Source organism: Pyrgilauda ruficollis, unplaced genomic scaffold (assembly GCF_017590135.1).
Source record: "Pyrgilauda ruficollis isolate IOZ18807 unplaced genomic scaffold, ASM1759013v1 scaffold25, whole genome shotgun sequence".
Lineage (NCBI taxonomy): Eukaryota > Metazoa > Chordata > Aves > Passeriformes > Passeridae > Pyrgilauda > Pyrgilauda ruficollis.
In genome coordinates this window covers 11950832-11965187 of record NW_024523822.1, presented here as the reverse complement: position 1 = coordinate 11965187, position 14356 = coordinate 11950832, and the positions used below count along the sequence as shown (strand labels likewise).

At 36.6% G+C, this 14356-nt stretch overlaps 1 protein-coding gene across 1 annotated transcript in view; it reads left to right on the top strand.

Moving 5' to 3' along the window:
• The window catches only part of RSPO2 (R-spondin 2), a 98665-nt gene that overhangs the window by 53853 nt on the left and 30456 nt on the right, over positions 1-14356 (top strand). The window contains exons 3-4 of the mRNA XM_041470833.1: positions 5011-5154; positions 5834-6022. Of these exons, the coding sequence (XP_041326767.1) occupies positions 5011-5154; positions 5834-6022 (333 nt within the window). The remainder of the gene's footprint in view (positions 1-5010; positions 5155-5833; positions 6023-14356) is intronic.

The following is a 14356-nucleotide window of genomic DNA, read 5'->3' as shown; positions in this document are numbered from 1 at the left end:
TTTTTCCTGCAATAATCACATGTCTGTTAAATGTGTGGCACCTTTCCCCTAGTGCTGTGCCATGTCATTGGGAGCACAGAGCTGTGAGAAAGCGTGTGCTGCTTTTCACATCACACATAATCTTGAGACTCACATGAGGTCACTCAGTGGCAGTCTGGCTGGATGAGGAGCACTTATGGCCATGCTTGGACCTGTCCCAAGCAGTCCCACCTCTTTCTCCCCATTCCCTGCGTGGGCTCCTTGGATATAGTATTCCCAACTGCTGTGTAATATTGGAGAGTGCTGCCTAATCTGTACCAGGTGGTTAAGTTTTGATAAAAAATTAAATGAGACAGTTTATGGTTTATGTATCCATTTTGTAAAGTAATTTAGAATATTGGCCTTAATTTTCCTAACACGTTTGTGAATTCAACAACTTCTGTACTTGAAATATTTCAAAACTTGGCTGTAAATACTTCCCCATGTAAAAATGTTTTTGAATATATTTGTAGGTTTAGGAAATAGATTGATTTATTTCTATTAGCCTGTACTGTGCTTGTGAGAAAGGCAAAGTAGTCTGTATTGGCAGTATTCTTTAGTTTCTTAAAAAGAAAAAAAACAAAACCAGAAAAGTTAATTGCAGAAGGTGGAGGGTGAATTCAAAATAATATTTTTTTTTTTTTTTTTTGCTTTTACCACTTATGGAAAGTGGCCTTTTCCCCTGAATTGCAGGATTGATTTTGAAAAGCATAAATGCAAGTTGTGTCTAACCCATACTGGTATGTGTTGAGCACTTGATGTTTATCTCAGCCTCATGCCTTTGACAGTCCCCCCTCTCTGAGAATAATGATGCACTTGCATTATGGACCAGTCCTGGTTCTCCTCTGATGATATTTGTATTGTATATTTTTATGTTAATGTAACTGCTAACTGCTGTATTTAAACATCACTTCTCTTTTATTTTGGTTTGGTGATACTGGTTTGCACATATGAAGCATTGTGGACATACAAACATTTTCTTGATTGAAGTTGAGTTGAAATAAACATCCTTAAAATTGAATAGGTTTCTTCCTACTTGCTCTTCTTTGGTATGCTTACAGATTCCATTGCTCAGCTAGTATTATCTCAGCTAAAAATAATAAAAATTTTGGCTATGTTAAAATCCTTATGGGAGTTATAGGACTTGAGTTACATAAACTGAAATTATTTCTCCCCCAATAGTGTCTTCATAGGCACAAAAGATTTTTAACATTTTATGCTGGAACATTTTCCCATTTTTTTAGAGAAGCTATAGAACATATTTTAATGGAAAGTGATGTCTTGATTTTAAAAGCCAAACATGGTCAGTGCCAAATGTAATACAATAAATACCACAGCCAAGCACAGCAGCTCTAAAATGGAAATTTTAGATTTCAAGACAAATGTTCTTTTCTACATGTAAGCAGTATGTGTTCCTAGAATTTGCTAAGTGGCTCTAGACTATTTTTCTAGTAACAGTGAATCATGAAATTTGAGACTACTTGTCTCTAGAAATCAATGCAGTTTCCTGCTGGATATGATTTTCACCTTGAACACTGCAGTATGAGAATGCAGTCCTTTTGGACATGAACTTGGAAAGTGTTGAATCTCTTCTGTAGAAGAAAGCCCAAGAGATGAGCTACACTTTGTTAATTTTCCAATACATTTTTAATAATTAATGACTTTGAACTGAACTGCTCCAACAAGAGATGATCTCATAAGAAAAAACCAGAACTGAATTTAAAGAGTAAGATGAAACCTGTCAGTTTGGTGGTTGCACTGATTAATGGATCAAGCCTAATGTGAACCTTTCAACTTAGTCCATGGCCGTAGTAACCTGTATAATTTCAGGAGGAGAAACCAGTCAGAGATTAGAAATTACAGCTCCCTTCAGCTCTGGTTGACTACTTATTTGTTTAGGTTCTCCCTCTTTATCCTAGGTGGGTCCGACATTGTAATTTCCCCTTCCATTCACCTTCAGTAAAAACAAGATAAAGAGAAACTTTTAAACAAATTGAGCATTTATTAAACACATGTAGTTAATTCAATGCATTAAGAAAGGTAATGAATTTTTTTAATAGTGTTACAAAATAGAAAGACTTCATAAATATGCTGTTGCTTGAACTATACTTATGTAGTATAGTAGAGCGTATGACCCTCTGTTGTAACTGAAACTGTAGCAGTCAGGGGGTTCAGATACCAAAAAAAAATAGCACAGAAGGTGTTGCTGGTCAATGACAGATGAGTGCAGAGTGCCAGTGGACACTTCAGGATGGCAGTGTGAAGTTGGATCTGTAGCACCAAAGCTGCTCTAGTGAGCAGCAGAAGGATGGGAGCAGGAGTTGAAAGGAGTGAGTGTCATGGTGATGGGGACACTGGGCACTGGTGAAATTGTAGAAGAGTCAGGCTGAGTCAGGTTGTTGTCACTCCTAATTTGTCTTCAGCTACAGTTAAATTATCATTATGATTAGCACTCAGTAACTCTAAGCATTGTGATGAATATCACTCTGATGAATTATTTTAATTTCAGAATTCTTACAGTATTTTTAATACTCTTTCACTATTTTCCCCTAATTGCATCTGATACAGATTAAATAATAGTTTTTCATGTTTGGAGTAGTTTATTTTCATAGGAAAAAAATGAAAATAAACTCTTGGTGGAAATCTCCACCCAACCTTCATCCAACCTTCACCCAGCCTTCACAGACTAAAGCTTCTCAAAGATAGTTATCTCAAGGACTCTGCTGGCAAAAGGAAGCTGGCATTGCAGGTAAAGCAGAAAATACAAACAAGATGGGAGTTTTGAAGTATGATCAAAACTGAAAGAGGATTTATTTATTCATTTAATGAATGATAGTTTTATGGAGGGAATCCCCAGTGCAAAGTGAGACCGGCTTCCACCCGCCAAGCATGTCTGTATCATGTCAAAGGCTAGCTTCTGTTGAAAGTCTCTCTTCCACACACACACAGAAAAGCTTGTAGCATGTTACTCTCAGAATGTTTTTTGAAAGCAATAGTTAAAATGTTGTTTAAAAATTGTTGTGTCACTTGGATGTGAGGGAGGGTTGCAAGATGCTGATTTTTCTTTCAATGTTCTGGTCTGCATCTTATTGTTGGGACTACACGATTTGTAAAAACCTTGATTTCTTTTCAAGTGTCTCAGGTGGCTGGGCAAGAGGCAAGTGTTTTTTCTGAATATTTAAATACACAGGATGTTTGACTCAAGCATTGCATTTAATAAAATACTTGCAGTACACCTTGAGTGTAACAAACCAGACTAGCAATTAAGTATTGTGGTACATCTCCAGAGAAGCTCACCTGGTTGGTTTTGCCTTGCAATTCATTAATCTGGGAAAGTAATTTTGCAGGATCACTGTGTGGACATTGACCAGGATCCTGTTCTTTAGGGACTGGTTCAACCCTTGTGAAAAGAAATCATTATTCTAAGGAATTTCCTATGACCCTAAGTGTGGACAAGAAGCCCAGGTTATGCTGCTTATATGAACTTGAGTTTTAAAAGCCCCTTTGGAAAATGCTGGACACAGGAGTTGGTACATTCAGGTTATGTGTGGTTGTGTTTAAATAGAGCCAGCAGAGGTTACCTTTGTCAGGGCAAGACTTCAAACTGATGCTCACATTCCTTTTAACCAAGCAAAGGTCAACACTACTAGAAATATACATTTTTCTTTTCATTCAATCTGCCTAATTTTTTGCCCAATGTCACAAGAAATTTGATTTCTAAAAAGTGTCATATTTCCCTAATTGCTAACAAAGAATTTTACACAACCACACTCACACACACACTGTTTAAGTATTGTGGGATGCCCTGTTTTGGCCTTCTGAAGTTCAAGAATAAATATTAAAATCTGTTTCATAAATATTGGCTAAATTTGAAGTGTTGATTGGAGATATTTACTAATTGCTGTTTCAGAATAGTGACCTTATGTTTTGTGCTTTTTTTCTTCCATTATAAAAGAATGAAGAATAAATGAGTGACAGAATTATCAAAATTATTATTATTTTGTTGCATAACATGAATAAAAAATGCTTCTTGTTATGGCTTCAGATAGCTGAAGAGTGGATACAGCTAGTGTATTTTATTTAATTTTGTTAGCTGAAGGATTAGATTTTTAAAAATTAATTATAAAATTATCATTACCGTTCTAAATGTAATAGCTTAAAATTTCTAGTCATTGGAATATTTTTCCCCTGGTATTTTTTGTAGGTAGGTATGGTATACATATGATCATTAATAGTTTTAATATGGAATAGGATATTTCTGAATAGCTTACACCTGAGTCTGTCATCTATGGCAGGTCATATTCCTCTTAAATTTTCAGAGATATACAATATTTCATAAAGATAATAGTTGTTTGGTTTGTTTTTTTTTGTTTTTTTTTTTTTAATTTTTAATATATTCATTATGGTGTATGTCTCCTAGTAATTTAAGTATGGTTATTTTTTGTGGATTAAATGTCTCAATAACAGAGAGGAGTTAAATCCATCAAAACTGAGGCTTTTTGCACATGCATATGGGTAGACACGGACATCAAATATACTACATGAAAGCATCCACTCAGCTATTCATAGGGTCAACTCATAGAAAAGAAGGTATCCTGCTTTCAGTGATAAACTATAAACTGAAGACAATACATATAATACATGCATGCTTCCCAAAATAATTTGTTGCATCTCAGTTTCATCGAAATCACTTACACATGAAAATAATTTATACTGAACATTTTTCCTCCAAAGAGATGTCAATAATTGAAATGTAATTAAACTAGGGGTTTTATCTTCAGTTTGATTTAAAAAAAAAAGTAGGATTAGAAGGACATAGAGGAAAATGTGGTAAACAGTTACCTCTAATTTTGTCTATACACCAGATGCATTTCAGGATGACAGTATTATAGGATTTCTGGCTTTGCTATTTTATTCCTTTATAAATCCCTTCAGTTTCAGTCTTACCCTAACTTTGGTGTCTCATTGTTCCTTATGATCCTTCTGATTTAGGATGCAGAATAGAAAACTGCGACTCCTGCTTTAGCAGAGACTTTTGTACCAAATGCAAAAGTGGCTTTTACTCACACAGAGGCCGCTGCTTTCGAGGATGTCCCGCTGGATTTGCAGCCTTGGAAGAGCTTATGGAATGTGTGGGTGAGTCAAGCAGCTCTTTTGCCAGGTAGCCATGTTCAAATACGACGCTACTTTATGGTGATGCTTAGTATTTCTTATCAGGAAATATTCAGTAATGAATTATTATTGATTTCTTTACTGGTAATACTAGTAAATTTTTCCAAATTTTAAAATATGCTTCAGTGGGAATGCCACTCTATTGTGCATCAGAAAGTTCTGTCCTTTTAACTGTAAAATCACCTTGTATGAAGATTTGCAACTCAGAATTCATGAGATTTCAGGACTTGTGTCAGAACAAAATCTTTCACGAGTATTTCTTGCATTTCATGATGGAGAGGACTTGGAAATGTGAACTGAAGTTTTCAAACCCAGGTGACAACCAAATAGGATCTATATATTAGATAAGATAAAAAGGTCAATCTCATTATTTTAGGGGAGTTTTTGAATATTTGGGACTGTCATAACTTATCAAACATACAGTTTGATACTCTGGGTTTTTTTTTGGTTGGGTTGATGCTGACTAAAAAGACTCAGATTCTGTAAGAGATTAAAATTTTGTTTCTAGCTTTTTATCTGCTAATGGTAAAACTGTCAAGTGTTGCTTTCTAACAATGTACAGTGTATTTGAGTTAAAAAAAAAAAGAAAAAACCAAAAAAACCCAGAAGAATTGATCACTTGTGTTTTCTTTTGCTTTATCAGAAGGCTGTGAAGTGGGTCAATGGAGTGAGTGGGGAACTTGCAGCAGAAATAACAAAACATGTGGATTTAAGTGGGGCCTGGAAACAAGAACCAGACAAATTGTGAAGAAGCCAGCAAAAGACACAATACCATGTCCAACCATTGCAGAATCCAGACGGTGTAAAATGGCCATGAGGCATTGTCCAGGAGGTAAGTGTAGCCCATGCCAGAAAAATGTTTATGAACTGAAGGCCAAATTCTGTCTCTGTTCTGCCAGCCAAGGCTGAAAAGCAGCAGTAGTCCATCAGTGCTAGTCTGTGTAGCGCGACTCCAGGGAAGTGCTCAGCATGGGAGCAATCACTCCTTCAGCAGACTGTGAAACTCTGTTTTTTCTGGTGTGGTACTGAGGGTTTTTCAAAGAGGTGCCTCATGGAAGACCCTTAACAGGTTGCAGTCTTGAGCTTCAGCATAGAAATGATGCTGATGGTGGAAGAACTACTTGTTCTGCACATGGCAGGAAAGATGATTCTGAACTTCTCTGCAGGTGGCACACACAGTGTTGGTACGCTGGGTATTTAAATGAAAAGAAGTTAGTTACACATGGCATTGTTAGCTGGAACCTTTAGCTGGAATATGTTATTTGTTTTGAATATTCTGGAATGAGACAATACTGTGATAGATGTGATACAAGCAGAACAGTGATAGATATCAAGATGTTCAGCTTGAGACCAGCCTATGGCAGCTGCCCCAAGTAAATAAAATCAAATTTCTTTATCATGGTGTTGCAAGACTTAAGTAGCGATGCTGCTGTGAGAAAGGAAATCAAGTTTCAAATTTAAGCTTGGTTTTTGTAGACTCCAAACTGAAGACATATCACTGCTGGAGAGCTTTTATTATCTTTTAAGTTGAAGAGTTTAACTTCTCAGGTATGGATCCAGATAACTTAAACAGGTTTCAAAATTTGTAGGAGAGGTGGGTGATCAGCAGGTGATAAAGATGCCACTCCTTTCAGAGCCACAGTGTTAAATAACGAATGGTCTTCAAGAGGTCTCTAGTTCAACGTCCTACTGCTAGCTGGGTCAACTGTGAAATCAGACAAATAAAAAAAGAAAGGAAGGGTTGAGGAGTCCTGAGGAAAACCTCAACATGATGAGTAAGATAAACCTGAAACAGTCTTAGAAAAGCTACCTAAATAACTTGCTTTGTATTCTGGGATTATTGAAGGTGTCTGTCTGGGCTTGAACATTCTGCCTACCAGTGTGTATGTGTGTTATACATACAGTTTTATCTTATGGATATGGATTAAATCTCTGTGAGCTTCATTTTTTTTTTCTCTAGGACTGCAAGACAGTCTGGAAGGGTATATAAAGTTGATTCTCTGTTATCCAGGTTGACAGACTATGGTGTAGTTTCCTTCCATATCCCGCTCCTGTATGCGTACACACATGGGCACACGTAGGGCACAGTCACAGTGGTACAGGGGGCATTGTACAGCACAGTTAATCTGCAACTTAAATAAAATTCTCAAAGGCTTTGAAGAATGGAACCTACAAAATTAACATCTCTGTAAGAAAGAAGAAGAAAAGGTAAAAATGAAGGCTGACTTGAGCTGCCATGGTATGTGTCGTGGTATCTTTGAATATTAGTCAGCTGCCTCTGCACCAAGGTAGTGACACTTACCAGTGCTTGCAGCCTGCTGAGTGATCCAGTTACTTGTAGCAGACTGAAGCCCAAATGGGGTTAGTAATCAGATCAACTGAGGAAATGTTTTACTGCTGAAATGAAAGGAAATAAAAAAGGGCCCATGACAAGTTCTACTAAATCTCCAATCAGTGTTTTCTTTCTTTTCATTTGCCTTCAAATGCAGGCAGTTTAGCTTGCAGTGGAAAATTTGAGAAAATTGCAGATATTTTTTCAATTCAACATCATGTGGTACAGATTTAGTCATTTATATACTCAGTGTATATAAAGGCAGGTATTTTATGGATGCAGCATCCAATTTCTATAAAAACTCCTAGCAAGTAGAAATATGGATTTAGTCTCAATAATTTAGTTAGGATACAAATTATTCAAATTTGTTGTTGTAAATAGTTTGAGAAATGTGCTTAAGTGAACCATAATACTCAAGAATGATGTAGCATACTCATGTAACTATGTTAATTTGGACATTCATACCTTTTTATGTCATATTCTCTTAGGTTGTTTCAAATTTCCTTGTCCGGCAATTCAGGTCACTGCTTAAAGATTTACATCTCAAATTTATCTTTTTGAGGGCACAGTGGCTTTCCTAAGAGTGAGGATATTTATGGCCTATGTCCATACTGTCTCTGTATTAAGATCCATGATCAAATCTTTGCTTTTTTTTCACCACATATCAGGAAAGTTATTGCTGCAAATACAAATTCAGTGTAGTACTTGTAGTATGCTTTCATGAGCTTCAGTAAATCCTAAAGATTACAGTCCTCTCCTCCCATGGTGTGGAATTGCCTGCATCTGTTTTCAGAGATAAAAATAAATGTGTACAAAACTGCAGGTTTGAACTCTCCACACTGAATACAGTGTTTAATACTGCTTCTGTGCCATCATAGAAAACACCTCCCAGAGAATAAGCTCCTTTCTCTCTCCTAAGTAACTCCTGGGAGAGTGTTAGTGGTGTTTTAAGTGCCTAGGGTAAGTCTTCTCCAGACCTGGTTATCTCTGCAGGTAAGGAAGCCACAGAGGCTGCCCTGTATACAACTCCTGCTTTGTAGTATGATTTAATTTATGCTATATACAGGGCTGGTCTAAGACCCTGTTCCTTTATCATATTTTAGTAGCAGGTTGCCCCATTAGACACTCAAAATGCTTTAATGCGTATTTGATCACTGTGACATAGTGGGAGGCACAGACACAGACACAGCTTACAGATTCTGGCTGCTGAGGAAGAGATTCTGAGTCTTTAAAAATATGGTGCTCTCCTAATGTCAGGAATTTTGTGACTGAACCTTTAAACTGAAGAAATAATAGAGAAAAATTATAAGGTTAGCACTTCTGTGAGACTGAATAACCATAATCCCCTGTAAATGTCAGTTGAGAGGCTGTTAATAAATCCTTTCATCCTAATGTTCTCAGTACATAAACTCACACAAATGTGGAGAATAAGTATTGGATTATACAGCTAAGATGATTGAATATTGTGATGGATTAAGCTGAGCACAGGAAGTAAGAATATTTTTGGTAGAATAGGGTCAAATAAAGTGCTTTTGTCATGTGCTTTCTACTTCTCTTTATTTTAAAGTTACTATTTATGGTCCACACTACAGGGAAATATCCAAAACAGATTTTGTGCATTTGCAGTAGAAGGAGAATTAAGGAAGGAGAGTTAAATTCTGTTTTCCTACAAAGTATTTCAGTTTCACATTTTTAAGGTGCTATCCAGCTGGCCATATGGCTGTGGTTTTTGATGAATGATTTATCACTTTCTCAGTATCTGCACAGCTGTAGAGATACAAACTGGAATATAAGTGATAGATCATTTAACTTCTTTTCTACTGAAGCTAGCAACATAAGAATAACACTGATTTAATATTTGTTGCTTAGAGATATTTCCTTAGTGTCAGTAGTTATTGATTTAACTATTACTGTATGGAAACATCACATTTGTGTATCTGTTAATGTTATGTAAATTACTCTGTGGCTTTGACTGTAATGTGAATTCTACTTTGAGAGGTTAGACTTAGACAAAGGAGACTTGGATTGTTCAGGCCACCTTCTACCCATGCTGGTCTCTTCCTGATAAGGAATTTTCTTCTCTTGAGTTCAAAAAGAGAGAAAACCAGAATTTTAAAAACCCAATGGGGAAATCAGCAGTCAGAAATGTAAAATAGACTGATAAATCTTGTTCTCTTCATGTTTTCCCATATGTTTACTATAAATATTTTATTTGTACCTCTTATTTGTATGTTGCTCATGTTTACCTCAGTAATTGCTCCTCTTTTGTTCGTACACTCCAGGAACCTACAGATTGGTTTAATTATTCATATTAAGTGTTACATAAGCAAGCAAAGCAGCTCTCTGCTATTTTACTGTTCATCAGACTGCAGTTCTTCAAGTTGTCTGAAACTTGAATATTACTCTATGCCAAACTAATGCTTCTGCAAGTGCACATTGCTGGCCCATGTCCAGCCTCTCACCCACCAGCACCCCCAAGTCCTTCTAGGTCACCAAAGCCTTCTGTTTTCCAGGCTCAACAAACCCAGTTCCTTCAGTCTCTCTTCGCAGGGTAAACACTTCAGCTCCTCACCATGTTGGTGATACTGTGCCAAACTCTATCAATATTTTTCTTTTCTTGAGCTGAGGGACCCAAAGCTGCATATGGTATTCTAGATGTGGTCTGATGGATGTCAAATAAAGGGAGATGATCACTTCCCTTAATCTGCTGTCACGCTGTATTAACAGGTCAGCAGATTGAAGGAAGTGATCGCTGCTGCTACGGCACAAAGTTGGCTCACATTTAGCTCAAGTTTCATCAGGACCTTCCCAGGAGAGCTCTTCCCCAGACAGTCCATATCTAGCCCATATTTTTTCAGAGAGTACTTCCTTCCCAGATGCAGGACTTTGCACTTTGTTGAATTTCATGAGGTTCCTTTCAGCCTCGTAAGTGAAATAAAAACCAGTCAAAATAAATATAACACCAGAACTCAGCGAATGATCAGGCAGTTAAACACATTCTTTTAAGCTTTTTGATACATCTACATTGTAGTACCCAATGTTGTAAAGTTTGTAAGCTGGGACTCTTTTTATATATTGCACTTATAGTCTGTCTCAGTGCCCAATACCTACAAACACAATCTGTCTGCCCTTTGAGTCGAGGCTAGGGCATTCTCTAGGTGGGTCTCAGGAAACATTGCCATCATATTCTCTGTCTCCTATTGGTCATGCTATGTTGCCACAAGAACAGATAGCTTAAGTGGCAAAGGCTGGTCCAGGAGCAGCAAAAACTGTTGCTTCTCCACAAGGACTGTCAAGCATTTGGCTGGATTGGTCCAGTAGACTGTGTAGGCACCATCCTTGGAAGTTTCTAAGACCTCACTTGACAAACTCTTGAACAATCTAGTCTGAATGGTCTCAGTCCTACTGAGGATGTTGGACTGGGGATCTTGATTCTACTGATGTTTGGACTGGGGACCAGTCTGAATGATTCTGTCTGAATGACAGAACCTCCTGTGGGTATGTGCTGAAAGAGCACTGTTCTTCCTGTTCGAGTTTTCCAAAATTTCTGATAACTTCTGCTCTGAAATAAAGACAAGCTGGAATGACTGGTTGTAAGGAATAGGAGCGAACCAAATCTTTACCGTGGCTGCTATAGTGCTGAAATATTTTTATTTGGCCTATTTTATTGTGGTTGAAATGATATGCAAATTATGTGTCATGTTTTGAGTATAATGTTTCATGCATTTCCAAGTTTAGCCTTAACCAGAATACAAGCTTAGTTCAAAGTCTGATTTCTTGATTTATTTGTTATTATTCGACCTGTTCGCTTAGTTGTCTTTGGCTGAATGCTGCACAGTTCTAAATTCAAAATCATGCATAGGATCTAAAAGATCCTTTGTACAATGTACTTCTATTTTAAGTTGATGCACTATGGCAATCTAAGAAAACATTAGATCACCAGCAGAACTATAGAAATGCAGCTGTAGGACTCTGGTTTGGAGTTGCTGTGACTTTTCACATCTTAAAGAAAATTCTGATTTTTTGGACATTTTTAGTAAAGTGAGGATTTCATTCCATTGCTGTTTACTTCATGACATAAATGTCTGTGTCAAGTTAGACATAAAAGTAAATGATCCCACTTAGAAAAGATTATCTTATAGGTTGAGACATGATCTGACCACAGATGGTAGCAACCAGAAACCATTGTGGTTTAGGGAAAGATGATGAGATTTACAGTTTATACTACTTTATTAGTATTGCATGGTTCTTTAAGACATTGGAATATTGTTTATCACTTTAAGACTAAAATTAGGATTTACAAGACTTATTAGTATTTTAAACAAGACTGTAGTACATGGAATGCACCACAATTATACTGTCATTGCCTGCTGCAGCTCTGTTAATTTTGCAGTCACATTGGACCAAATCTGCCCTTGTTTGGACTCACCAAACAAGTAGAAGCTGCATTAAGTGTAGCTCCACTGAGTGCTGGCTCTGCTAGAATGCTGGTGTCACCAAGCAGGTTTCCTTCCTTGATGTGTTTTTGCATGTCACCCTGACAAGAAGACTTGTCCTTACCTGGTCTGAAAAGATAACCCATCATTTTCATTTACAAGTCATGACTCAAAGTTTTTGAAGGAAAGAAAGAAAACCTGCTTCAGCATCAGTTTACAAGACAAACTCCACCAAAAACACCTAATTGCACAGTGCAGGTTGGGAAAGCAATAGTAATGAGGAAATATTTTTGTGAGTATTTTAGTTGATGGCCACTCTGTGAAGGACCAAATAAGTGGGAGCAAGAAAGGACAAAATAGTAGTCCAAATATTTTGGAGGCTTTCCAGGAAAGAAGAACTGTTTTATGGTGTGACTTAACCCTCAGTCTGGCATGCTTATTAGTACATTTGTTCAGGAAACAAGCCTTTGCCAGCTGCAGATTCTGCTTGTCTGGATTGTCAACATCTACTTAGTACAGAGAATGTTGTGCTGCAAGTATTGAAATGTGGGTCTTTTTCTACCCTTTAGCTGATCACATTCAGAAGGGGCTACAGCCAGTGAAAACCAATTGTAAGGAAATCCAGATCCTGAAGAAAGTGAAACACATAATACTGCTTATTTCAGTGGGAGTGCCTGCAAGTAGACTATGTATTTTAATTAAGGCACATAGGCAGGAGCTATAGTTATATCACCAATACTCAATTAAGTTTATACCAACTTCTAAGAAGAGCAGAATTTTTTTAATCTCTGTTTGATAACAATAAAAAAGTGAAAATCAAATCATAAGTAGTTTCAGGTTGAAGAGGAACATAGAAGGTCATCTAGTCCAGCCTCCTGCTTAAATCAGGTCAGTTGTGAGAAAACCAGGATTAGCCATTACTCTCACAACCCTCAGACATTAAATAGTCCCCATTTTTTGGTCTTAGTTATGTTCTTCTTCATATGCTTATTTCAGAGATGATGATTTACAGCTTGTAATTTTTATTTGTTTCAAAGTGGAAAATATAAAAATGCACCGCAAATTTGTAGGTTTATTTTCATGACATTTGCATTCATTGACAGATGTACATGCATGCATGTGCCTGTATTGGAGCACTTCTATGTCTGGTTCTTCTTAGATTTGCAGGTAAAAGTTAGGCAGTGTACCTCTCAGGTGATAGCATACTATAAAGTAACACAAATTATGCAAGAAACTCTGATTTTTTTTTTCCTTGCATTAAAATAACATGTTTTCTATAACCTTTCTTCATAGAAACAAAAAATTACATGGATTTTTTTGTGCTTTTTTTTTTTTTTTTTTTTTTTTGGGCTGAGAGAGCAAATAACTCTCTCTGTATTATGCATGCATTTGATTAATATTCATTAAAATGAGTTCACGAATAAACTTACTGTGACTTTTAAACAATTGCTTTTATTTTTCTCCTGTACTGTTGGGAGCAATCCATTCCTGAGTTATTTTCCAAAGAGAAAATGCAATCCAATTCGATTCATATTGAAAAGTAGTTAGAAATAGTTTTTATAAGCCACATAAACTTGAACTTCAGTTCGGTAGCAGTCATGTTCAATTCTGAAACCAAGTACTATCCATCAAGGATGAACAGGCAGATTTTCAGGAATGCCTCCTCTTTGCTGCTACTAGATTACATCACATTTCTTGAAGGTTGAGGTGGCTCTTAAAGCTCTGTGAACAAGATATAGCTGTTGACTGATCCTCCTTTTTCTACGTCTTTGGAATCAGGTCAGTTCAAGTAAGCAGTTAAACAATTAAGCGCTATGAAACAATATCAACACTTATTGAAAATAACCCTTCTGAGATTTAGGTCATTTAGATAACTGTTCAGTGTTTGGATTTGCATTTTCCTTGAAAATGAGATGGTGGTTCTTGCATGGGAGTTGAGGCAGCTTGTGACTATGTCATTGTGCTCCTACAAAACCTTTTTGCTGTTTTTGTCTGGATAAATACTACTATGGGTTACAAGTACAATTGTTAAAATTTCTGGGTTTTTGTGAATGTGGTGCAATAATGCATTGCTTATATTGAAACATGTAACTTAGACAGACATAGCTAACCTAAACTTCCTTGGAGTGCTGCTGTAGTGATGTGTGGTTTTGGTTTTCTTTTTTAACTGATGGATTACATTTTAAAGCTTTTAAGCAACTTCAGTCTCTTTGAAAGAAGCAGAATTTAAAAATGCATAAACCAGAAGTTAAATCTGTCTAAAGTGATCTGTAGAGGGTGCCTTTCATGACAGTAGCAAAACACTTTTGCAGAAAAGCATTGTTGTAATTTGATTTCTATTTTAGTTTTCCTCTTCCGTACCACTGCCCAAAGCATATCTTGTAATAAACTATATATA